Source organism: Culicoides brevitarsis, chromosome 3 (genome assembly GCF_036172545.1).
Source record: "Culicoides brevitarsis isolate CSIRO-B50_1 chromosome 3, AGI_CSIRO_Cbre_v1, whole genome shotgun sequence".
Taxonomy (NCBI): domain Eukaryota; kingdom Metazoa; phylum Arthropoda; class Insecta; order Diptera; family Ceratopogonidae; genus Culicoides; species Culicoides brevitarsis.
This window is the reverse complement of record NC_087087.1, coordinates 25,612,630-25,639,047: the sequence shown is the minus strand read 5'-3', so window position 1 is coordinate 25,639,047 and position 26,418 is coordinate 25,612,630. Positions and strand designations below refer to the sequence as shown.

The window sequence follows — 26,418 nt, the reverse complement described above, 5'->3', positions numbered from 1 at the left end:
TGAGAAATTATTTCACATGCAAAGCTAGTTAGACAATTGATTACATAGTTGAGTCGCAAATGAGTCGAATGATGGAAGTGAAGGAAGAAGAAGTAAAAGTATTTTTTTTTTGTTTTTTGAAAGAATTTCAAAACAATTGTTCTCATCAACCACTCACTCGATGAGGAAAAGATTTTAATTACCTACTTTGCAGCTTCTCATGAGAATCGCTTAGAATTTTTTTTTTGCTTCCTCGATTTTTTTACGCAAATCACTCAAGGAAGCAATAAAATTCATTCATTCACCGAAAATTATAAAACAAAAATAACCAAAACAGATGTTAAAATACTACGAATAAAAACGTTACTCGTCCAAGCATAAAAATAGCAAAAAAATAAACATTTACTTCAATTTTGCATGTACTCATCCAGCACAAATGCACAAGCCTGAGTACTTGTGCTTGTGTTTGTGTGTAGTTTTTGGGTGCTTTGGTGCTTCATTCAACATGAACTCAACTACACTTCCATTGTCTGCGTGACTGCGGAGACTCTAGCAGTACTGCCGTGTGCAAACATTGTTTAGTCGCACTTGGATATCGGACTAATGAAGTTTTAAAGCACGACGCGTTTATCAAAAAAATTTTCCGGTCGTCGACTTTCGTTCGAAAAATAAACAAAAAATGTCAATTATCATCAAAATCAGTGCATGATGGAAAAAAATGTGCCGGAAATGTGGATTAGATGTTCGAAAAATCAATGAAAATGCATCAAATGACATCATGTGAGAAAAAAAATTGATAAAGTGACATGCAAATTTTCGAGTGATAATTGACTAAACGACCTAATTCTAAAGTTAAGAATTGACGAGTCATGCTTAGATACGATAATTAACAAAAAATTGAATTAAAATTAAAAATTTTAAATAAATACTTACCAAAAATTGTTCCAATGAATGAAATTCCTGCAAAAGTGATCATTAATCAACATGATCCAGACCGGCATTTCCGTTGATGTGCTTTGCGATAATTCATAATTTAAACTCAGAACGCTGAAACGCAGCAAAATTTACAGATGAACAATAATAATGAGTACATGTTTTGGCTTGATACTGAGTCAATGGTGTTATAAACTTCGAGATTTTGGAGATTTATTATTGCTTCGCAGTCCTAAAGGTGATAAGAAAGAAGCTCCCGTTGATCCGAGCAATACAATTTACGAAAGCATCTTATCCACTAACGTTACTGAAGTACTTCCAAGTATCGTTCATGGTCCTGTTCGATCCTTAGACGTGATAATCCCAAGCAAATCTGGCATCTTAGACGGTGATTGGTACTTGAAACAAGCTCCTCGAGCCACGGAATCGCATCCCTGGCAAAAATCTCGAAACTACTTGAATTTTGAACTTGTACCGTGGCGAAAGCCCAGATCAAGTCGCGACATGCTAATCCAATGGAATGAACAAAAAGAGAACAGGATCCTCAAAAAACTTCACAAGGTCGAACAAAAATGCGACTCCCTCGTTCGACGATCATTCAAGCAGGAAAAAACGAAGAAAAATAACGTCAAAGTGAAACTTATTTTCGAAATGGAAATGGGAGGTAAGAAAAGTGACCAAAGCTCAAACGATGAGAAATCAGATTCCAGACCAAAGATACAAACACGAACCTTTGAACGTCGACCAAAGCGCGAAAAAACTCCCGAAGACGAACTATGGCAACATGACACCGAAGCTGTTTATGTTGCCATTAAAGAGCTCGAGAGCAAAACCAACCATTGGGGATACTTTAGCCAAAGAAACATAAACATAAGTGAATTGTTAACGGATAAATTTAGCTCGGTACAGTCGAATGTGTCGAGAATGAGTGAATGCAAGAGACTGAGTGCGCACAAAAAGGTGAACAGATCAAAAGCCATTGTCACATATTGTTTCGTGGACAATGGAAAGTTTTCAAAGAACTTTTGTGCAAAGTGTAAGAGGTAATCAACCGATAATTTTCACGATATATTTTTTTTACTTGAATATGCAATTTGTATCACATAACGATAAGTTGCAAAAAGTATGCAATGAATTCAACTTTTAACGATAAAAAAAATTGAATTAGCTAAAGGCGAATTTTTATAAAGTTTCTTTCTTTTCTTTTGCAGCACATCAGCGGGCTGTAACGGCCTTGGCGACTCCAGATATCACTCCCATCTGGATCCTTCGCTGATTCCTGGATCCCTTCCTTACATGGATACGAATTATGAACGACCTACAGGGGGAGCACTTGCGTTGCATTATGCAGCTGCAAGGGTATGATTTGTCCTTTTAATCCTTTTTAAAAAGGCTTAACTAATTTTTTTTTATTTTTTTTATCATGAATTAGGGCTGCCTTGATTGTGTTAAGTTACTTGTGGAAGCATCGCCAGAAATAAGGTAAGTTTTAATTTTTTACTTTAACATGTTCATATTTTCTCATATGCAAAAAAAAACAACAAGATAAGCCTAAAAGTTACTTTGATATCTTCGAGTTTAAATCGAGAAAAAAAAAATTAAAAATTTTAAAAAAATTATTTATAGACTGAAGCTTAGATTTAAAATCATTCTTTTAACTATTGATAAAAACTTAATTTATTAAAAAAATAAAATAAATAAAAATTTATAAATTAAAAGTCGTCTTAATAGGAACCAAAAACTTTGAATTTTTTTTTCAAGATTTTTTTGGATTGAAATCAAAGCAAAAAAAAATAATTTAATTAAATTAGTTAATTAATTGACTATTTTTATTAAAGCTTAACGTCAATTAATTAATTAATTTAATTTAAATGAATTGTTTAATTTTTTTGCTTCGATTTTAATTCAAAAAATCTTAAAACCAAATTAATTTTTTTTTATTAGAACGACTTTTATAATAATTTTAAATTGTATAACAGTTGTAACAAAATTTGAAGTATAACAATTTTTCTTAATCCAAAAAAAATTATTTTAAAATTAATATCTTTTAAAATTCATAAAATTTCAAAGATAAAGTTTATGAATTTTTTAGGATTAAATTTTGATAAATTTCTTTAGATCAACAGAAACTGTTATACTTCAAATTTTGTTATAACTGTTATATTCAAAATTTTTATAAAATTCAAATAAAAAGTTACTTACCAAAAACATTTTTATTTTTAAATCAAATTATCGCATGTCGAAACAAAAAAGAAAAAAACAATTAACCATAAAAATCCTCCTTCCGTCTAACAGCCACTTAATTAATTTTCATTTCTTCTGTAAAAACGACACATTATCGATGCATATAATTATATGCAATCGACTCACGAAAAAGGCAAAATATTTAAAGCCACAATCGCTTTCTTTGAACGAAGATAAATTAAACCATTCATTCAAGCATGTCATTGTTCAAAAGTAAAGTAACCATTTATTCATTGGTTTTTATTGTTTTGTTTTTACATCGATTCAATCGTAAAAACGCATTTTTTTTTACTTTTATTTCCCCGATTTGCAAACCTCAGTCGATGATGTTTGGTGATGATTTATGATTTTATTTTATTATATAAATAAATAAAATGCAAAAAAAAATCGTTACATCTAATAAAACAACAAATGAAAGTTAAAAATGGCACGCTTGACGAGCTTTTTAAATTAAATTGAATTAAATTTCGAGATCGTCTTGATATTAAAGGGTAATTAGTGAATACATAATGCAGAGTTATCATGCGATTTGTCCACATACCCGCAAACACGAAGGTACGAGGAAAATGTGTCAGTGTCATTCGAACGGTTGATTGTCCCATTTCTGCAGTAGTATCAGTTGGTAAAGATGAAGAAAACAACATAACAGGACAATCGTAAGTAGATCAGTCAATATGCAAAGCAAAGCATGGAACATTCCATTCAATGTCATTTTGATTATCGAGTTATACAATCGGGTAGAAAATTAAAAAAGATGCAACAAGTTGAGTATGTGTAAAATTAAAATGTGCATTGTAAAAAATAAACATCTCGCGGAACGTAAAAAATCACATATTTGATTTTTTTCTGAAGCAATTATAGGTTTGCGAACATATGTTTCATGGTGAAAAATGATCTGTTTGAGAAAACAAACAATCCTAAAGCAAAAAAAAAATCAAAAATTTTCGATCTGATCCTTCAAAATTCCCAAAATTGGTCAAAAATCAATCCAACCTTTGATTTTAGGGCAATTTTGGGAGTTTCAAAGGATCAGGTCGAAGTTTCAGCAGGATTGTTTGTTGTCTCAATTAGATCATTTTTGACCTTGAAACATATAGTCGCAAACCTAAAACTGCTTCAAAAAAGTCAAATATGTGATTTTTCGCGAGATGTTGAATTTTTACTGTATACTTTTTCAAACGGATTGCGACGAATGGTGCATCTCTCTTGTTATTTTATTGCCTGGCTATTCAAGCAAACTACTCACATACGAAACTGAATATAAAAAATTACAAATGTAGAAAGAAAGAAGTTTTTACCGTATATTGATGATTAAATTGCATGTGGCTCACCTACATAAATTCTAGTTTCTTCACATATTCAATACGCATCAAAGAAAATAACATTCATTATATTGCTTTGAATGCAATCAAATGAAATGAAGAACCTTATATAATATTATGGTCAATAAAATCCAATAATTAATGTTTGCAATATCTTATCTTCAAAGAAGAAGAAGAAAAAATTAGACCAAAACAACGCGCCATCATCGTACATGGAAAAACCGTTAAACTGGCCGTTCTGAATAGTATATCGCCGGTATATCGCTATAATTACTTACTTTTGCTCTAATAGAGTAGAAAAAAGATACAATATGTTGCAAACAGGATTTTCTTGTCTCGCAGAAATTGGAGCAGAAATTCATAAGTTGAACGTATACTACAATGTTCTTGCATCTTTGCATGTTCGTTTGAGAAAACGTTAACTGACCAAGTTAGATAAAAAGATTTATAGGAATTCCGTAGGTGGCCTATTTTCGTAAGAGAGGAAAATTACAGAGAGTTGCGACGGGAATAGATTAATGGTACATGAAATGAAACTTACATAACGTGATGAAGATGTGAAAGGTTGAAAAGTGATACGAGTGAACATGACAGTTACAATTGGTGAATTTTCGATCACGATTCACCGGAATGAGTTATTTGCGGTAAAATTTGAAGTAAGTATCTACATTGTTTTTAAAATATTTTTAATGTCCAAATCCAGAAAATTTTTCTTCATGAAGGTACTTAAAGGTGCTTAAAACCGTAAATATCTCAGAGCATTGGTTCACATACGATAGGATCTTTTGATTTTTTGATCCAAGAAAATGAGACAGAAAATTACAGAAGAAGAAAAATGACAAAGGAACTAACAAGGTCACTTATTCAAAATCAATTAAATAAGTAACCTTCAGAAGTCTATGAGCCATTGAGGATACTGTGATAAAATCCACGAAAGATCAAATTTATTAGAATGCACATCTTTTAATTTCTGAGTTTCAAGGCTTTTGGAAATTAAACCATCTGCTCATAAAAATTCAAGAGTTCAATGTATTCTGTCGAAGCATCAGGATGGATGTTAAGAAATAACGTATTGAAAATTAAGTTAAATTTAAAATTTGAAAGTCACTTCAGCATAAAAGTGTTCGATAGAACAGAAAAAGTCAGAATTAGTGATTCCGTCTAAAGACCAAAGATAAATGTTAGGACATGTAAATTTTTTAGCGGAGAAATAACTAATTTGGCTTGAAAATTGAGCAAAAGGCAAAGAACGAGACAAATTAAGATATTTTATGTCAAGGTCATCTATTAAGCACTGAGAAAAAAACCAACACTAGCGATTAAGAAGATAGATTAAATTTAGAAAAAGATCGTTTTTGAAGCCGTTATTAGGCGCTTGAGCTATAAAACAGCTTTTTCTTAACAATGGACATAGTTCGATATATTTACATTTTGGCATACTATGACATATTGTCATAGCGATCAACATAGTTCTTCGGACCACGGTGATGCTTTTCTCAAATCTAACCTGCTATTGATAACAATCAATTTCATTGAGATACTTTAGTGCTTGCCATTAAGAGCCTATTTTTACTATATCATGTAGTCTTGATGATCTTAAAGTAATCATCAGTAACAGTAGTGCTAAAGCCGTTGAATTTATTCATAGAAAACAAAGTGTTTTTATCTTGTTTCATTATCGTTCCTTGCGTTGATGAAAGATAACATTGTAGCAAACAGGATTTTATTACTTCAAGAAAAGTGTATAGATTAAATAATTACAATATTATATCACTTTAAGGAATCTAAAGCGGTTTTGAAAATTATACCTGTCATAATTTATTGGGATCTGCCTGTTTGTGTTTCTATTTGCTGGCTTTTCTAGCCATAAAATTACAAAAAAATAATTTAGTAATATTTTGATGTTTAGTTTTCATCTTAAATTTTCAATATGTTATAAAGGACTTAAGAAAACTTTTTAATTAAAAAAAAGTACTTACCCAATTCACTTTCCCGTTAACCGTGCCTTGAAAAATTCGAAGAAAGGCAAAAATCAGATCTTCATTATTTTTAACCACAAAATAACACAAAAATATGTGGTTCGGTTGATAATTATTCGAATTCATACAAAAACTTACCTTCATTGTTATTTTTTGTTAGTCATAACTAACATGACTTTTCCATGTTTTACACCAATTTCTAGCGCAAAATAACAAGTATGCAGCCAAAGCATATCCAAAAAGAAGCAACATGTAACAACAATTCATTTATTTATGATATGATTAGTAGACTTGTTTACTAGTTGGCACACCATACACCGTTTCATTTTTTTTTCTTTTCTTCTTTCTTTCGTAGCTTGCATTAATAGCGCAAGCTGCATTATCGTCACTTGGCTACGAACAGCAAAAAAAAAACGCAACTAGACCAATACTATTTCCACTGTTAAACTTAATTCGCATTCACGGTTTACGTTTCGGACGGTTAACATTGTACAAGTGGATCGAATATTTTTTTTGGATTAATCATTTAATTTATTTTGAATAATTAAAAAAATTAATTTTTTCATTAATTTAAATATTTATAATGGAATTTTTTGGATAAAAAAATTTTTTTGAAGGAAATGTGATAAAAAAAAAGCTTTAAAAGCTCAAAAATGTGAACTACTGAAAATAAAATAAAAATTAAAAAAAAAAATTGTGATAAAAAAATCTGATGTACCTGAAAAACGATCCTAGATAGTGAAATCGATCAAGACTGATTGACAAGTGCAATTTTTATTTACATAAGTTTCTAATTTAGTCATGATGAAAATTCAAATCCATTATTTATGCATTTCAAAGTGAAAGACTTGTTTACGACGTATGTTTCGTTCCTTTCGAACAACAACAAAAAACAAAAGAGAAAATGGTTATCGGGTGTTAAAATTTGCATTTTAAGCCATTTATTAAAAAAAAAATCATTCTGACTTTCATTTTTTTCGTGATGCAAAATTGACACCCGATACCGTTTCAATTAAAAAGTGATTAAAAAAAATAAAAATTTTCTCGTAGAAAAAGCAACAACGTCTGTGAAAGCAAATCAAAATACTTGACAAATCGAGCGTGCACTTTAATTGCTAATAATTTTGTGAAAATTAAAACGCAAGCGATGTCGGCCCTCCTCAATAGGCGTAAAAAGAAAACAAAGTCATCGTCGCCGTCGCAGGAGAAAGACTTGCCGAAAGTAATTGACGAAAGTGATTCGTACGAGGAAATCGGAAGTCCAATTAGTGTGACAGTGCCTGTCAGTTTGGATTCCTCGCATCAAAGTATCGCGTCAAATAGCGGCGAAGTGGCTTTAATTACGAGTAATAATGACGCGACTGAGGTGACGGCGGGCGACGAGAATACGGAAAAGGGTGAAGCGCAATATATCTCGTCGTCGTTAGCGAGAGCGAATTATGTTAGGTGAGGAGTTTGTGTGAGAAAATGATGGAAAAATTGATAAAAATTCGTCAGTTGTGATAATTTGTAGGAATTTTGTTCGATTTTACGAATAGTTTTGTTTTCTGAGGAAGCTCAGTGTGAAAAAATTTGAAAAAAATATGAGTTTGAACTTTTTTTCTTGTAAATTTTCTTGTAAATTAACAATAAGCTGAAAAATTGCCATTTTAAACTTAATTTTTAAAATTTTGTTGTTAGACCATATTTGGTCAAAAAAAGGAAAAAAAAATAAATAAATAAAGTAAAAAGTGAAAAAAAAATAAATATATTAAAATTAAATTAAATCCAATTTTTTGCTAAAAAAAAATATTTAAACTTTTTATTAATTAAAATAATTATTTTTGATTCAAATTTAATTAATTAATTAATTTATTTATTCAATTCATTTAAATTCAGAAATTTTAACAATTTTAAATGAATAATTTCTAAGAAATTAAAATTTTTTTTTTTTTTTTGATTTCAGACTCTTTCAGTTCTTCGATGATAAAGTTTTACTTCATATTATTCATTAAATATCTTAAAGTAAAAAAAAAATAAAGTTACCAATTTTTATACTCTAATAAATAACACTGTTCCACAAACCCGGAAATTGCGTCTATCATCAACCGGACCAATTTTATTTGAAAGTAGGCTAAAAATGATGAATTTTCTCATTTTTAGATTTTCTATATCAGGTCTGGGAGCTTTTCTATGTAAAATGAGATTTTGTATGAAAACAAGCCAAAATGAGATTTTCGACCTCCGTTTCATACATTTTGTTGCCGAAAATTCAAAAGTGTTGGAAAAAAAGTTTTAGTTTTTGAGCCATTTAATATGATCCAATAGAAATTTGATTGAAATTTGAAGTTTCAAAAAATCATCATTTTGAAATATTAATTTTGGAGGAAAAATTTTTTCTTAGAAAAATGACGATGACGGTAACTCCCGTTTTCGAAGTCTTAGAAGGCTGTAACTTTGCAGAATTGTTATTTTAGCTAGTTTAAGCCTATGTGCAAAGTTAGAGCTCGATCTCTTTGGAAAAACTGAAATTTATGGTACTCAATGATTGCTTTGGGTCGAAAATGTCGATAGCTATAAAAAAGCTCCCAGACCCGATATAGAAAATCTAAAAATGAGGAAATTCATCATTTTTAGCCTACTTTCAAATAAAATTGGTCCGGTTGATGATAGACGCAACTTCCGGGTTTGTGGAACAGTGTAATGAAAAAAATTGTAAATAATAAATAAATAAATTTCAAAATTTTGAACGTTTTTTTTTTTTAACAAAAGCTTTTATAAGCTATTTTTTAATTTATTTTTCGAAAAAATTGAACGTAAAAATTCACTTTAAACTAAAAATTTTCCATTTTTGGAAAAATACTCTCTTAAGAATTTTTAACTTGAATTTTTTTTGCATATGAGAAAAAATTAATAAAAATTATATAAAAAAAATAATTCTTACCAATTTTTTTTTCTTTTAGCGCAAATACACAAATGGACAACGACGTAACTCCCGTGTACCTGGCAGCCCAAGAAGGTCACTTGGAAGTGCTAAAATTCCTCGTGCTCGAAGCTGGCGGCTCTTTATACGTTCGTGCACGCGATGGCATGGCTCCGATTCACGCTGCATCGCAAATGGGCTGTTTAGACTGCTTAAAGTGGATGGTAAGAAGAATGTGTGACAAAAAAAGAAAGAAACGAGTTTTTCTCTGATCTACTTTTTCCTTAAATGAGACTACGTTAATGAACATGTAAAAAGTGTAAAATTTATATAGGAAGAAAACGAGTTTCTTTTTTCTTTTGCAACAATGCAGAAAATGTGTCGTTAACGTTTTTTTTTCTGTCGTTCAAGGTGGAAGACCAAGGCGTCGATCCGAATCTCCGTGACGGAGATGGAGCTACTCCGCTTCACTTTGCGGCATCGCGTGGGCATCTCGCTGCTGTCCGATGGCTTTTGAGTGTCGGTGCCAAATTATCTCTCGACAAATACGGCAAATCGCCGATAAATGACGCCGCCGAGAACCAACAAACGGAATGTTTGAACGTTTTGGTGCAACATGGCACGACGCCAGATTACGGGGAAGTTGTCGTAAAGCCAAGTCATCATCAAACAAAGCGCCCGAACAAGAAACATCAGGCGGATAAGACACGCAATGGGACTGTCATGAGCAAAAGTTCGTCAGGCAGTTCGGATTCGGAACCGTTTTATTTGCATCCGCCGACGAGTGGAAATTCGCCAGGAAGTGTCGTGAACACGCCACGCTCCACAAAAGAACCCGTTTATCGAAAATCCTCGGCGGAGTCATTTTATCATGGCGTGCCTCCGAATGACGGACTTTTCATTAATCCCATGCGACATGGCTCTCTTTCGCCCCGCAGCCCCAGCGGAAGTGTCTCGGGCGAATCATTTTTCCTGCATGACCCGCAAGAAGTCATTTACAACCGAGTCAAGGATCTCTTTGGCAATAATCGCAATGTGACGATCCAAGCGCAAGTTCATTCAAGTAGTAGTGGCGCGACATCCGCCTCCGACGAAGATATTTCCGTGGAATCGAGTACGAGCTCCGAAAATAGTCCCGTTATCACGCACATGCAAGTCAAAAGGGCCTCAAGTAACGGCAATGGGAAATCCAATCGCAGCGATCACGATTACGAAGACATTTATTTGGTACGCGAAGAGACAAATGGCATGATTAAGAGTAAAATTCACGGCAGAAGTCGTTCGCGGGATAGCGGTTCGCATAGTAGATCGGCAAGTGCGAGCTCGAATCGCAGTGAAATTATTTCGGCGGGAATGAAACCGCAAACGACGAAAGAGGCCATTTTGCTGAGTAAACGCAATAAAATCTACGAACAGCAAAATAACGTGAAAAATAGCTACGATTTTCCGCGAAAAATGAACAATTCTGGTCAAAGTTCTTACAATAATAAACATAACACGTATGATAGTATTTGTTCGCCCGATGACATCCAAGAGAGGAATAAAATAGCACAGAAGGTGAATAAGACACGGAAAGACAAGGAAAAGGAGAAGAATAACGAGAAACGAGGAAATCACTTTAAGGAAGAGGAGAAAATGTCGAAAGGTGAGTTTTACTTTTTTTTTTGAAAATTATTTAAAATATTAAATTAAGGCAGTTTTTTTTAAAAAAAAAAAAAAAGATTTTTTAAGATTTAAAAGAATAAATTAAATTAAAAAATTTACAGTTAATTTTATCAACATTTTTCTACAAAATTATTTTAATATTTTTTTAATTTTAAAATTTATTTTTTTTAAAGGAGATTTTAAATTATTATTAAAAAAAGTTAACAATTAATTTAATTACTAATTAATTATTTTAAAGAAATTAATTAATAAGCGAATAAAAAAATATAATTTTAACAATTTTTTTTTTTATTTTTTCGTTTTTAAAAATTTTATTTAATTTTTTAATAAATTTTGCTTTTAAAATTGAAAATTTATAAAAAATTTTTATTTCTTATTTTAATATTTTATTCAAATTATTTTAAAAACATTCAAATTGTTTTATTTATTGAAAAATTCATTTAAAATTTTGTTCTAATAAAAATTTACATGATTTTTCAAAGAATTAAATATATTAAGTAAGTTTTTAAAAAATACTTGTATTAAAATTTTACTTTGTTCCTTAAAAAAATTAATATTTTTTTAAAATGATTTATACTTCAAATTATTTAAAAATTTTTAAAAATTAAATTAATTAATTAATTTTCAAAAATTAAAAAAAAAAATAAAATAAATTTTTAATAATATTTTACTTTACCAAAAATTAAATATTGTAGAAAGCAAAAATTTTCTAATTTTTTGTTAATTTTTTTTTCTTTTAAAAATTTTGAGAAAAAAAATACATCAAAATGTTTGAAGAAACAACTTTACATTTTTTTTTAATTTTTAATTTGACTTTTAATTTATGATTTTTTTTTTTGTTTTGTCTAAAATGAAAAATTCTATATATATGTTTTAAACAAATAACTTTTTTGAGTTTTATTTTTTATTAGAATATTTTTTTTCATGAATTTAATTGAGAAAAATTAACTTGAATTTTCTGTGCGGAAAATTCACGTTAAACAATTCAATGATCCAAATCGCACACAACAGTGAAAGGGCTCCGTCACACCGACAATTAACGCTCTCACACTCTATAAAACGTGCCTCTAATTAGCACAATTATCGTTATTCTTCCATATTTTATCATTAATTACGGTCTTTAACTACACAAAAAGGCAATAAAAAATGTATCGAAAAATCTATTAGTGCCTTGTTGTGGCTTTAAAAAAGCGACGAAATAAAAGTGAAATGTCCAAGCGAGTCAAGCAAAAAATAATTTTATATTTTTTTTCTCTTCCGCATCACAAACAGTGTCCGGTCCTCCCCCTCCACCATTGCCTCCGCCGTTAAAGGCACCGAACCATGGAATCGGCAGCAACAAGAGTTTCTTACATCAAAAGCATCCGCAGTTCAGTGATGGCAACGAAAACAAAAGCAATGGCTCGACAATGGTGACGAACGCGACAAAAACACAAAATAATGAAAGTCACGAGACAACCGCAGCAGAGATCGTTGATTCGGATTCCGGATTGGAAGTTGTCGAAGAACCGACGTTACGACCATCCGATTTGGTCAGAGGAAATCACAACAGGAGCATGTCCATTATTTCAGGTAACTTTCAAAAAAAATTAAACCTCAAATTGAGAGAAAATTTCTACTCGAGTGATCAATTACCGAGAATTGAGCAAGAAATTTATCTGCACACGATTCTAAGTTACTCGGGTAGATCCGACGGTTTCTCCATCTCTCTCGCTCCTGCTAATTTTTTTCTTTGTTTTTCTTTTCGCAAATTTGCGGTACAGCGAATAAGAAAGCTAAACTCATAACCACAAGCAATAATAATAACAACAACAACAACAGTCTAATTCATCATAACAACAACTCTCAGCAACATTCGATGAAATCGTATTTGCCAGTCGATGAGCAGCAACAGTATTATTCACAGCAACAAGACATAACGCGACCTGGTTCTAGCAACAGCAGCATTTGCGGCCCGAAATTGGTTAACAAGCAACTCGTACTTCCATTTGTGCCACCATCGTTCCCGACAAATAGTGCAGACGGCGCGAATCATCTCATTAAGCCGTCGGAATACCTGAAAAGTATCACGGATCGGAAGGCAGGTTCGAATGCGGGCGGCGGATCCTCGAGGTGAGTATCAGTGATCCAATGGCTTTTATTCGAACAAAAGAAATTAATGAAATTTGTTGAAAGTGTCAAAAGGCTGATACAATTATCAAAAATGTTTTGGATTAAATAGAAACATTTTTCTATAAAATATTTTAAAATAATTTCAGTTTCAGTAAATTCATTAAAATCATTCTTAAAATCTTTTTTAGCATAATTTGAGAGAATATAAAAAAATTCCATGTGTGAAAAAAATTATGAGAAATTCTAAAGTGATAAGAAATTATTTAACATTTTTTGAAAAAGGGATATGGACCAAACTACAATCAAAATAACAACAAATTTACATTTTGCAGAAAGCAGTTTCTACAAAACTTTGAATTTTATGAAAAAGCAGCATATCTTAAGGAAAACTAAAGCATTTCAATTCAAGAGTTCCATGAATGCATGAAAGAACAACATACGAAAACAATAGTTAACCAAAGTATGATATTTTCAAAAGACATATGGAAAGATGACTTTAATATGGATGATTTACTAAAATAAACTCCTGAATGTTGAAAACTAACTTCTTGCGCTCCAAAGAACCGAAGAATCGAACGAGAACTGATCAATAAAGACAAACTTGTTTATTTGCCTTCGTGAACAAAGAACCCACTTCTTGCAAAGCTGCTAAAATATTAAAAATGGATTTTCTATAATTAGAGATGCTACAAAACAAACTTTCGAACCCTTTAAACTATCAAAGCTTAGAAACAAAATCAAACTAAATGAAGTCTAATTATTGAAAAATTTTTTTTGGTCGAATTCAAATCATGTCAAAGAACTTCCGTAATTATGCTAATATGTAAAATTTTATTAAATATACCTCTAAGAATCAGGATATGAAGAATAATATTTAAAATTCCTTTTGGAATATTTTTTTTACGAAATTGAACATTTTTTGTTCAAATTTGAAAAAGTAAGAATTTTTTTTACTTTTGAACTAACTTTAATGAAAATTTTAATAACTTGAATTTCTACTAATAAAATTTTGAATGGTCGTAGTTTTTGGATAACAAGCCAGGCTTAAAAATTAATTGATTCACGTATTAGTTGAGAATAGATTAAAAACATTTTCAAATATTGTATCGGCCTTATATCATTCGAAAAAAGTGTTTTGGTCCAACATTAGGAGTGTGAAGAAAGTGACGTTGCGTGCGTTCATTTAATTAAATTCGAAATTAAAAATTTACACGAAACAACGCGCCACGGATTAATTTCTAGACCGGAACAAAAAACAATTTTTAGTTTTCAATAGTTATCTTTACTTACTCTCGAACAGACGTTCCTCAAATCAAGGTGTTTTTAATTTAAAATTTTCATTTTCTCCCAGATCGTCTGATGCCGAAGATTATATGCCAGTCATAATTTCGAGTCCTGGCAATACTGGCACGCAATTGCCTCCCCCTTGTCCGCCTCCGCCCCCGCCCGCGTTGCCATTCAACACACTCCAAAGCAACGCGAGTCATTCGTCGACGACAAATACTGCGCAAAACGGCTCCACGACGGCGGCGTTACAGGATCCCGCAACGCGGAAACAACAGCAGCCCTTGTCTGCGATCTCGATACAGGATTTGAACAGTGTGCAGGTGAGTTTTAACGAAATTGAACTAAATTTCAAAGAAAAATGAATTTTTAAATTTTTTAGCTTCGTCGCACTGACAAAATGCTCTCGAAGACATTTTCGGCTCCCACACGAAGTATCAGCATGCAATGCTTGTCTTCAACGGCGGAGCTCTTCATGTCCCAAAAAGTCGACTTGATTGCCGAATTGAAGGCTTCGAAGGACATCACGGGCATCAAAAAGATGAAAGTTGAACGCGCAAAAATGGAGGATCGATATTCGAGCAGCGAGGCAACAAGACAATTCACACCAAATAATTTCGTTGATACGGTATCGAATACTTGTTCTCCACTTCTTATAGTAAATGCACACTTTTTTATTACTTTATTTTTCTCTTTTTTTTGCACCGAAATCGATCAAGTTCCCGATTCTAATGAAAAATTTTATGATTTTTTAGGTACCTGAACGCGACAGCAGCGGCAACATCATTCCCGATTGGAAACGACAAATGTTGGCGAAGAAAGCGGCGGAAAAAGCAAAAAAAGAATTCGAGGAACGAATGGCACGAGAAGCCGAAGAAAGACGTTTATCGGCAATTCCCAAATGGAAACGCGATTTGATCGCACGAAAGGAAGAAATGGAACAAAAGTAAACCACAAAAAATTTCTAAAAAAAAATTTTTTTATAAAAATTATTTTTTTTTACAGACAAGGAGTCCACACGCCACGCGTCGACTCAAACGGCAGCTCGCGTTACATGTCAAAACGTGCAATGTCTATCGATAACTTGAGTTTCTCCATTCGCGAGGAAGACGTCATGCGCTTCAATAAAGAAAACAACAACGGAAACTTCATGAATAGCTCCCATGATCAACTCAATCAAATCGCAATCGATGAACGAGATGCCAAGTCGCCACAAATGACGCAGGAACCAACAAATAGCAGTAAAAACGACGACGAGGAAGAACAAATTATACCATGGCGAGCACATTTACGCAAAACAAATAGTCGACTTAATTTAATTGGATAATTTTTCTTTTTGGATGGTGCTAAATTTGGATGCTTAGACAAAAAATCTAGTAGAAGTTAAGAATTATTATTATAAAAAAAGTAGTAAAAATTGTTGCCAATACTTTAGGTTCTAAATTTAGGTCAAATTTTGCGTTAAATTATGTTTTTTATGCTTTTTTTACAAAAAAAAAAAAAAATTGTTGGAAAAAATTTGAGAAAAATTTGCTCTGAAATTTCCTGACTTATGTAGAAGTAAAATTCAAAGATTTCGTTGCAATATTACATTTATAAGAAAAAAAATATTTACTTTAGAAAATATTAAAGAAATTAAAATATTAAATGAATAAAAACTATTATTATATATTACGAATGAGTTTTTTTTATAATTTTTTTAACGAATTTTCCTGATTTCTTTTTTACTAAAATAATTAATTTGACCATTTTTACCTTTTTTTCGCTAATTTGATAAAAAAAATCATTTCTCTTATGTTAAAAAAAAAATTAAGATTTTTTTGTGTTAAAAAGATTTTTAGACAAAATTTAATTAAAAAAAAAATTAATTTCTGCTTTTAAATTAAAATCTCAAAAAAAAAAAAATAAAATAAAAAAAATGATTATAATTTAAATTTTTTTTATTTAAAAAAAATAAAAAAATAAATAAAATAAATAAAAAAATATTTAATTAATCAAATCCTTTTTTAAATGGACTTTATGTTTTCAAAATATTTAAAAAAAACTTGAAAAATAATTCAAAAAATTTTTTAAAAATATAATAAAAATTGTTGAACATTGTTCCTCCTCCCTAATAATTAAAAATCTGAAAAAAAAATATTTTTTTTTAAATTGAATTTTTTTAAAAGGAAAAAAATATTATTTAATTTTATTAATATTTTTTTATTTCAATAATATTTAATGGTGGACTTAGAATAAATTTTCAATAATGAATAATATTTTTCGGTGCTTGATATATTTTTTTGTCATAATAATTTTTTTTTTCAAACTTTAAAAATTTTTTAAAAGCACATTGTAGATTTGGCATCCAACACTCCGAACACTACTTCGAAGTCCATCTACTTTTGAGTTTTTAAATTCAACTGGATTCTATTAAAAAATATCATTTTTAACAACAAACTTTAATTTTTTTAATTTTCGTAAAGATCACTGAGATTTTTTTTAATAAAATTTTTCTACGTAAAAATTGTCACCATGAGATTCTTCTATGTATAAATATTTTTTTATTTGATATTCGATTATTTTCAGTTACGTATCGTTAATTTTTTTAATAATTAAATGATTATCTTAATATAGACAACTAACATTGGTTAACATTAACAACATTGATTGATTTTTTTCGCTCTATTTTTTTAGAGGTGAGTTTTATATTTTTTTCTTGAACACTAATTATAATTTTTACTTAACAAATATTTTTTTCTTACGTTTTTTTAAGTAAATAAATGTACAACAAAACAAAAAAAAATGTGAGTCATTTACAAGAATGGATAAACAATACTGCTAAATTATTTAAATCTTTTAACCAGATCACAAGACCAGATTTCTGATTTGATCAGAATACGAAAGAAAAATGCTCGTCGCTTATTTTGTCTTTTTAAAAAAATGCGCTTATGCGTCGTCGGTACAAGTGTCGGAATTCAAGCCGGAATCTTCGCCCGATCCACGAATGTTGTTCCGTTGTACGAGTTTTTGCGGTTGATTATGACTCAAGTTACAAAAGTCGCGCATCACTTCATTGTATGTGTTGTCGCCGATGGTATCGCCATCGCCATCGTTGCCAATTTCCTCGTTCAGTTGCGTCAAGCGGAGCATGGTGACGATGTCAGCGTTCGTCTGAAAAAAATTTTTTATTAAATTATAAATTAAAATTTAAAATTGAATTTATTTTTTTTTTTTAATTTCTAATTTTAATTTAATTTTTTTAATTTTAATTTTTTTTTTTTAATTTAATTAAATTAATTTTTTTTTATTAAATCAATTTTAATAATTTTAATTTATTATTTTTTTTTTTTATTTAAATTAATTTTTTTTTTAAAATTTTTATTAAATTAAATTTAATTTTTTTTTAAATATTGTAGTTCGCCTTGTGCTTCAAAAGTATAGGCGAGTTATAATTTCATTTTTATTTTAAATTGATATTTTTTAAATTGAAAATATTTTTTTTTAATTTTTTACCTGATCAACGGCGATGTCAATGGCTTTCTTGCCACTTTTATTTTCGATATTGTAGTTCGCCTTGTGCTTCAAAAGCAAATAGGCGAGTTGAGTGAAGCCTTTTTCAGTCGCCAAATGAAGCGCCGTTTCGCCATTTCGATCAACAGCGTCGATGTTACTGCCGTTCAAGAGGAGGAATTCACATGACATTAGAGAGCCCTAAAAAAATTTTTAAAATTTATTTTTTTTTTTAATTTTTAAGAGATTTTTTCTTGACTTACCGAGAGAATTGCTTGATGCAATGCCGTACGATCAAAATCTTGGGAGTTTTCCCAATTTTTGTTGGCGCCAAGAGCGAGTGCCTGACACATCACTGGAATATTGTGAGCCAATGCTGCTTTGTAAAGTAGGTAGTTTGGATTGAGTTTGTCCATTTCTTCCTCGTCTGAAATAGAAAAATAAAATTTTACTTTTACTTTCAATTTTCACTTTTAAATTTTTGCCCAGTGCACATTTTAAAATTATTCCCCACAGAAAATTTAAAAAAATTGTTACGGATTTTTTTTAAATTTTTATCTCAAGGTACATAATGCATTTTTTTTTAAATTTTTGTCCCAATAGACATTTTAAAAATTTCCCCAGTGCAAATTTAAATTTTTATCCCAATGCACATTTTTATTTAAAATATTTAATTTTATTTTTTTTTAAATATTTAAGATTTACACAAATTTTAATACTCACTTATTAAAAAAATTTACTCCATTACACATTCCAAAAACTTTAATTTAATACATTTATGAATATTTTTATTCGAAAAATTCATTTCAGTGAATGAATTTAAATTCTTAAAATCTGTCCCAAAGCACATTTTGAAAATTTTAAGATTTTTTTTTTGCTTTAAATTAAAACTTTAATATTATCCCAATGTGTATTCAATAAAATTTAACTAATTTAATGCATTTTTCTCATAAGTTTTAAATTTAAGCCCACTAAACACTTAAAAATTTTACCCCAGAGCACAATCTAAAATTTTCCGCTTAATTTGTTCTCTTAAATTATATTTTCCCAATACACATTCTATAAATTTTTAATAGTTTTTTTTAAATTTTTCTCAAAAAATTTGCTACCTAAAATTAATAAAAATTTTTCAGTGCAAATTTTTGCCCAGTACACATTTGAAAATTTTACCCCAAGGCATATTTTGAAATTTTTGACCAAATTTTTACTTGAAATGCAGTAAAAATCGTTAAAATTAACAAAAAAATATTTTTCTTACCGATAATATCTTCTTCTCCGCTCGTGCTTTCCTGATCCGAATGCCCAATACTAACTTGCGGCGTATTATTTGTCGTCTCGTCGTTATCATTCCCGCATCCCGGCGTCGTAGCAGCTTTAAAGTTCTCCCCAATGATCAAAATATCCGATCGTTGTGACGACGTGCTGTCCAAATCTTTGTCCTCATCAACTTCCATGCGCGGTTTCGTGCGTCGCTGACACGAACGTCGTCTCGTCTTCAGCACACTCCACTTTCCAGGCACATTTCCGCGCAACGTCACGCCATCCGCGTCTCTGTTGTTGTTATTCGCCACATTTGCGGAATTGCGCGGCGAATCGCCAAACTGCAACGGCATCACAAATTTCCGATCGATATATTTGGCGCGGATCCATGCTTCGCGCACCGTCCTATCACAATGTTCCGTGGCGCGTTCCAGTTCGCACGTCGATGGAATGTAAGATTCGTAAATTTGGTTGATCGTGTCGTTGCCGAGCTCAAAAAGGACTCGCAGTACTTCCGGTTCCCACACATCGAGAGTCAGAGAACGGACTTTGCTGTAATGTACGCCTAAACTACGATGAACGCCGCTGCAGGCGATGCAAAGTGTGATGCCCAAGTTGATCGAAGCCCATTTTGGTTCGGGATTGCCGCAATCGCAGCAACTCTTGTTGCCCGGAATCGTCAAAATTTGCTGCCAATTACTAATTAGGGGAGGAAAATTGTGAATTTTTCGCTAATTGACAGATTAATTTTGCGGCACTTACATTTTTTTGATGCTATTTTCCGAGTCATTTTTCGACGTTGACGATGTTGGCACGTTGCACATGTTTTCGCTGTAGACGCTCGCTTTGTGTATGGCGTTGTCGATGCCACGATGAAGTGCTGCGATCCATGCCTGCATTTGCTCTTCAGTGTCGGCTTGTAATGTGTGTGACCTAAAAGCAATAAATTAATCAACAAACATCAAAAATTTACAGCAAAACTGAGATTAAAAAGAGATCATGAACAATTTTTTTTCTTAATAAAATTTTGTGATTTTTTCATAAATTTTTACAAAATTTTTTAAAAAAATTCTAAAATTTTTATTATTTTTAACGAAAATATTTTAAAAAAAATTTTTGGAAATTAAAATTAACTGACAAAATTAAAGAAAATTTATGAAAAAAGAATTTTCGGAAAAAACTCGAAAAATTTTGAAAAAAATTATTGGAAATAATTTTTTCTTTTTTAATTTGAAAAATTATATAAAAAAAGTCGTAAAACCTCATTAGAATTTAAAAAAAATTAATTATTTTTTTTTTTATTTTTTTACGAAAAATCTTATAAAAAATTTAAAAAAGTCTAGAAAAAAAATTTACAAAAATCAAAAAAAAAAAATCATAAAGAAAAAAATTTAATAGAAAACTCGGAAAATTTTTACAAATAAAATATTAGAAAAAAAATTTCACTTAAATAAATTTAAAGTAAAAAAAATTTGAAAAATTATAAAAAAATATCAAAGAATTTTAAAAATTTCTTTTCTCGGAAAATTTAAAATATTGTGAGATTTTTCGAATTTTTATTCATAATTTTTAAATAGTTTTTTTTTTAATTTTTAGTAAGTGAAAATTTTTTTCCATTAATTTTCCGAGTTTTCCATTAAAAATTTTTCTTTCTACAATATTCTGGATTTTTCTTTAATTTTTACAAGATTTATGAAAATTTATAAGAGCAAAAATAAAAAAAAATTAGCAAAAAAATTGATTTTTTTTTTTGAATTTTCATAAATTTTTAACGAATTTTTCAAGATTTTTCATCAGTTTTCCAAAATTTTCCTAAAAAATTTTTACAAATTGAAACTTTTATAATATTTTGAAAATTAAAGAAAAAAATTATAAAAAAAACTTAAAATTTTACAAAACTTCGCAAAAACTTGGGAAAATTAGTAAAATTTTTTCATGAAAAATCTAAAATTCAACAAAAATTATTAAAAAAAAAAAAATAAAAAAAGTTTAACTTGCAAAAATTGATTTAAAAAAATTTTTTTCAACTCGTAAAGCATCTTTTTTGAGATTTTCTAAAAATTTTCGTAACTCACGTTGCTAACGACCTTCAAAATGTGACAAAAATCAAAAATTTAGTGCAAAAAGTCACTCACTTGTTCGGCGATAAGACTTCAAAACAGAACCGTCTATCACTGTCTGCCAGTCGCCGTACGTGACAAATGCGCAAATCCTCCTCCATGACAGTCGGCATATCTTCGCCCGTGCGTTTGCGATAGTACAGCTTGTTGTCTTTCATGCAAAACCATCGTCGATTCCACGTCTTGAACGCATTCGAGGTCCGCTTGAACAAATATCCCTCCATGATGCATTTTTCCTTGTTATTTTTACTCGCCTCAACGTCGCTCGGCTCCAAATTGTTGATGAGATTCTTGATGTCGCCATTTTTTTCCGTGAATTCCGTGACTAGAGCGTGTCGATTTTGCATCAATTTCTCCAACTGGTTGTGATCCGTCCGCATATTGCCGATTTCGTCGTCGAGCGTTTTGAAGTACGGCGCAAAATCTTCGCACAAATCGCTGCCTTGATGGTAGTAAGTACTGCAGGCTTGGATGTAGCTCAAGAGAGCCGAGAGAATTTCCATTTTTTTACGGGATTGCAGCAACGTGATCGCATTCACGTAGTCCAGAGCGGTGTGACGAAAGCACGACGTCGTCGCGGACAAATAATTTTCCGTCTCTGTGATCTCCAGCGGGCGATTTTTATTGACTTGGGCATTTTTGTACAGTGCCGTGTCCATATTTTCCGACACTTTGTTGTACAAAATCTTGGAATCTTTCACTTCTTTGACGTTTTTCTTCAAAAAAGCTGTCAGAGTCTTCAGCACGGACCGATTTGCCTGATCGAGAAGCGTCGTGTGGAATTTATTCATTTCCTGGATGAGATGAATTAACTTCGCCAGGGCGTTATGAGAGCTTTTGTCGTCTTGAAAGTGCTTCTGGAGGTCCCACAAAGACGTCGCGAACGCAGATTGCGCTGCTACGAATTCCTTTCCTTGGTCCACGGCAGCTTGACATGCCTTCACGACTTTATCTAACTTCGTTTCGAGATGTTCGATGCCCCGTTCCTCCTCTTCCAAGTTCAATCTGTAACAAAAATAACGAAACTTGTAAACACAGGAAATATGTTGACTCAGATAATTATAAAAAAAAATTATTATGATCTGATTTGCTCGTACACCAACCAACACGACGACGACGACGACGCAACAGCGAAAAAAAATAACAGAGGCACTTATTCAACCAACATCGTAACAAACAACAGATATATGTTGCTCATTAATGACTAATAATAATAATAATGTGTGTAATGTATGCAAAAAAAAAATTCCAATACATTTTTTTCCTTCAATATTTACCTAAAACTCGGCGAATCTCGAAGACATTCCACTAAATTTAATTTGCAAGTCATCGTCTACGACATTTACCGATTTTTTTGAGATATAAGAGGACCTCGGTGAACTATTTATATGTGAAAGACAATTAGAAAACTACTCGAGAGACAACAAAAATACACACAAATTCAATTTCTTTTTGTCCCAACTGGCACGAGTCGTAATGGGATTTTTGTTACATGGGGAATGCTTTAACGATGATTATTTTTTTGATTTTATGACAGAAAATTTAATTAAAAATTAAGTTTGTAAATTAAAATTAAATGAAAATGTTGATTTAATTTTAATTAAATTAATTTAATTGAAGATTTTTTAAATTTTAGTTCATAAATTGAAGTAAAAATGAAAAATTATTTGAAAAAAGTGATGTTCGCTGGGAATCTAATAAGAAACAGGGTTGGGTAAGCATATGTTTTTGAATTGAAAATTTGAAAAAAGTCGTTAATTTATTTGTATGGAAAGTTTATATATGTAGTATTAGGACATTATTATTTTTATATTATAGAAATAGAAAATTTAAAAATATTTTAATATAAATAATATTTTAACGAAATGAAGAGATTTTTTTTCTTAAATTTGAAAGATAATATTTAAAGAAAAAAACTAGAAAATGTATTTAAAATAAATTAAAGCCAACAAAAAATGTTATTCTAAAGAGTTAAAGCTTAGAATAGTTAAATTTGTATATTTTTTGTATTTACTTAAAAATTGAGCTTGACTTTAAAATTAATTAATTTTATAAATAAATTAATTTAATTTAATGATAGGTAATTAACTGATAAATTTAATTTTTAATATTTTTTTTACATTCTTAATAATTAAAAATAATTTAAACAAACAATACCGTTTGTCAATAAATTGAAAATTCGGTAAAAAAAAATAATTAAAATATAAAAATATTTTACTTTAAAATCTTTTATAAATTTTATATAAATATTAAACTAAATATTAATTAAATTAAATATTTTACCTACATATTATTAAAAATGAAATATAAATATAAATATAAATGAAAAATTAATTAAATTAATAAATAAAATAAAATCGAATTAAATAAATGAATAGAATTTAATTTTTGTTTCCTAGCGTTTAGTTTTTCAAAATGTGAGCTAAATTACATTTTAAAAAATTTCCTTTTTAATTTTTTTTAATTAATTAAATTTATAAATTTAATTAAATGAAATTTAATTATTTAATTAATATAAATTTAAGGCGAATAAATTTAATATTTTCATTTTTTGTCCCATGAGGATTTTTAGGAGGGGGGGGAAATAAAAAAATAAATATTTTTGAATTTTACGTTTGTAATATTTTTTTTAAAATTGATTCTTAACATTTATTTAATTTTAGTTTATAATATTTTAAAATTTGAACTTAAAAGTAAAGAAAAATCAACAAAATCTCCCAAAATAAAAATTTTTGAAAAAAAAATAATTTTGGTCACGTGACTTTCAAAAAAATGTTTTTCAAATTTCAATAGAAAATTTAAGCAAATTTCTTATAGTTTTTTTATAATTTTAATAAACATTAAATTTTCATGATTTTTTAATTAAAAATTCCAAAATATGTCAAAAATATTTAAATTTTTATTTAATTTTTATTTTTTGATTTCGAAATTTAAACAAAAAAAAATATATTAAATTAAATTTAAAATTTAAAAAAAAAAATAATCAAACCTAAATTAAAATTTTAAAAAATTTTTTAAAATTTATTTTTTAAATTATTTATTTTTTTTTTAATTATTTATTTTTTTAAATTTAATTTAATTTAATTAATTTTATTGAAAATGTGTTTTTATTTAAAAAATGAAAAAAATATTGAAACCTTTTATTTTATTTACTTTTTTTATTTGAACACTATAAAATTACATCAATGAACAACAAATAAATTAAATTTAATTTTTTTCTATAAAAAAAATCTCCAACAAAAAGCTTTGAATAATATTCATATTTTTTCTTTCAAGAATTTAATATTTAAATAATTTTTCATCCTATTTAAATTTTATTTAAAAAAATATTCTATAGAGTTTTTGAAGTGAACCATAAATTCTCTAGATTTCGAGTCTAGACAGAAAAAAACTTACAATCGAAAAGTTTCGAGAAAAGTCCATTCAATGTGCTCAGTTAATATCTTCTTACAAGTAACGGACAATAGATTACCTAGAAAAATGTTTTCCTATTATTTGTAACTCCGCGAAAAATCTATTACCTCAACTCTCTTGATGTGTTCCGTATATCCAGCATCTCTTCTATTGCGTGCGCATCTCATGATAAGAATTTAAAAAAAAAATATTTTTTATAAATTTTTTTAAATAAAATTATTTTTCTACAATTTTCAGCTCAGAATCAGTAAAAAAAAATTAAAAAAATATTTTTTTTTAATAAATTTTTTTTGTTTATTTTTTTTTTAATTTTAAAGAAAAAAAATTAATAACAAAAAAAACAACAAAACTCACGTGTTCTATTTACATCCCGGTGCCATCTACTACCGCATCACTCTCCGCCAATTCTCGTCCTTTGTTGTGTGTTATCAGTAACCAGTAACGTTGCTGAGCATTAAAACTGTTATCTCGCGTGCCCAGCATCTTAGTGTACTAGATTGAGAGGAAAATCTCCTCGTAGCCGCCAAACGTTCTGTGGGAAAAATTTCGGAATTTGGTATAAAAGGATGTGAAAATGCTCCTAATAACTCAGTCGTTGACGATCATCGGTTAAAATTGTAACATGAAAAAAAGCGTGCGGATAATTTTTTTCTCAGTCTGAGCAAAATCTCACTATCAATTTAGTGCAATATGATGAAGTGAAGTGCTTGAGTTAAAAAAAAAATCATAAAAAAATTCAAGTAGGTGTTAAAGATAAAAATTTTCAATTTAAAAAAAAAATTGAGGAAAAAGTAAAAAAAATATAATTGAAATTTTATTACTTTTTTTCAAGTGTTTTTTCATCACCTTTCTTTGTGAATAAACACAAAAACCGAAAATTAAAGTGAAAAATCTCCTTTTATTATTTTAAAATTAATTCGGACGAAAAAAGGGTACGAAAAGTGATTACAAGTAATTAGTTTTTGTGTTCCGAATTCCTTCAAAATTATTTAATTTTATTATTAATAATTTTGCTGCGAACGAAAACGATTAATTTGAAGACTTGTTACATCTTGTAGCGAAAAAACAATGAAGAAGAAGGAACAATGAGAAACTTGGTGAAAACGTGATTGGCCTACAAGAGAAAATTAAATTATTTTAAATTAATCAATTGAGGAAAATTTATTAATTTATCGCAGATTGATTGGGATTTGACGTGCAATTTCTTTGAATGAGAATATTATTTTTTTTTTATTATTTTTTTAAACTGTTTTGAAAAAAAAAAATAAAAAAATAATTTTAAAAATAAGGAAATTATGAATATTTATTTTGGAAATTAATATTTTATTCGGGAATTTAAAGAATTAAAAAAAATAAATTTTAATTAAATTTGAAAAAATAAATAAAAAATTGAAAAGTAAAAAATAAAATATTAAAATTTTATAGTTAATTTTAAAAAAAAAAAATTAAAAAAAAAATAAATTAAAATAAAAAAAATTTTAACATTAAGAATAATTAATTTATTTTGAAAAATTTTAAAAAATTAAAAAAAAAAATAAATAAAAATTAATTCTAAGTAAAAAATAAAATATTAAAATTTTATAGTTAATTTTAAATTTAAAAAAATTAAAATTAAAAAAATAGAAAAAAATAGAATAGAATAGAAAAAAATTAAATACTTTTTTTTTTACTTAAAAATAAAAAAATAATGTTTATTTTTAAAAAAAAAGTAA

At 29.1% G+C, this 26,418-nt stretch overlaps 3 protein-coding genes across 3 annotated transcripts in view; 1 reads left to right on the top strand and 2 right to left on the bottom strand.

Annotated features, from left to right (window-relative positions):
* The window catches only part of LOC134833130 (prolyl 3-hydroxylase 1-like), a 145,453-nt gene that overhangs the window by 6,130 nt on the left and 112,905 nt on the right, over window positions 1–26,418 (bottom strand). The window lies entirely within an intron of this gene.
* On the top strand, window positions 1,417–15,747 carry LOC134835417 (ras guanine nucleotide exchange factor Y-like). The gene is made up of 11 exons (XM_063850293.1): window positions 1,417–1,955; window positions 2,124–2,271; window positions 2,345–2,394; window positions 9,400–9,583; window positions 9,771–11,004; window positions 12,297–12,596; window positions 12,788–13,136; window positions 14,488–14,743; window positions 14,803–15,048; window positions 15,176–15,366; window positions 15,426–15,747. Exons 1-11 carry the CDS (start codon window positions 1,417–1,419, stop codon window positions 15,745–15,747), a joined length of 3,819 nt encoding a protein of 1,272 aa, XP_063706363.1.
* Window positions 16,648–22,737, bottom strand: LOC134833150 (arf-GAP with coiled-coil, ANK repeat and PH domain-containing protein 2). The gene is made up of 7 exons (XM_063847377.1): window positions 22,570–22,737; window positions 21,308–22,297; window positions 19,935–20,105; window positions 19,171–19,871; window positions 18,176–18,339; window positions 17,916–18,113; window positions 16,648–17,573 (listed from the first exon to the last, which is right to left on the bottom strand). The coding sequence occupies exons 1-7, from the start codon at window positions 22,620–22,622 to the stop codon at window positions 17,349–17,351; spliced, it is 2,502 nt and encodes an 833-aa protein (XP_063703447.1). The 5' UTR covers window positions 22,623–22,737; the 3' UTR covers window positions 16,648–17,348.

Bases quoted from the DNA above. Each gene is read 5' to 3' on its own strand.
- LOC134835417 (XM_063850293.1), top strand. From the start codon at position 1,417: ATGCTAATCCAATGGAATGAACAAAAAGAGAACAGGATCCTCAAAAAA. The intron at 1,956-2,123 runs GTAATCAACCGA...TTTCTTTTGCAG, and splicing joins TTTTGTGCAAAGTGTAAGAG to CACATCAGCGGGCTGTAACG. The intron at 2,272-2,344 runs GTATGATTTGTC...ATCATGAATTAG, and splicing joins TGCATTATGCAGCTGCAAGG to GGCTGCCTTGATTGTGTTAA.
- LOC134833150 (XM_063847377.1), bottom strand. From the start codon at position 22,622: ATGACTTGCAAATTAAATTTAGTGGAATGTCTTCGAGATTCGCCGAGT. The intron at 19,872-19,934 runs GTAAGTGCCGCA...TCCCCTAATTAG, and splicing joins GAAAATAGCATCAAAAAAAT to TAATTGGCAGCAAATTTTGA. The intron at 18,114-18,175 runs GTAAGTCAAGAA...AAATTTTTTTAG, and splicing joins TGCATCAAGCAATTCTCTCG to GGCTCTCTAATGTCATGTGA.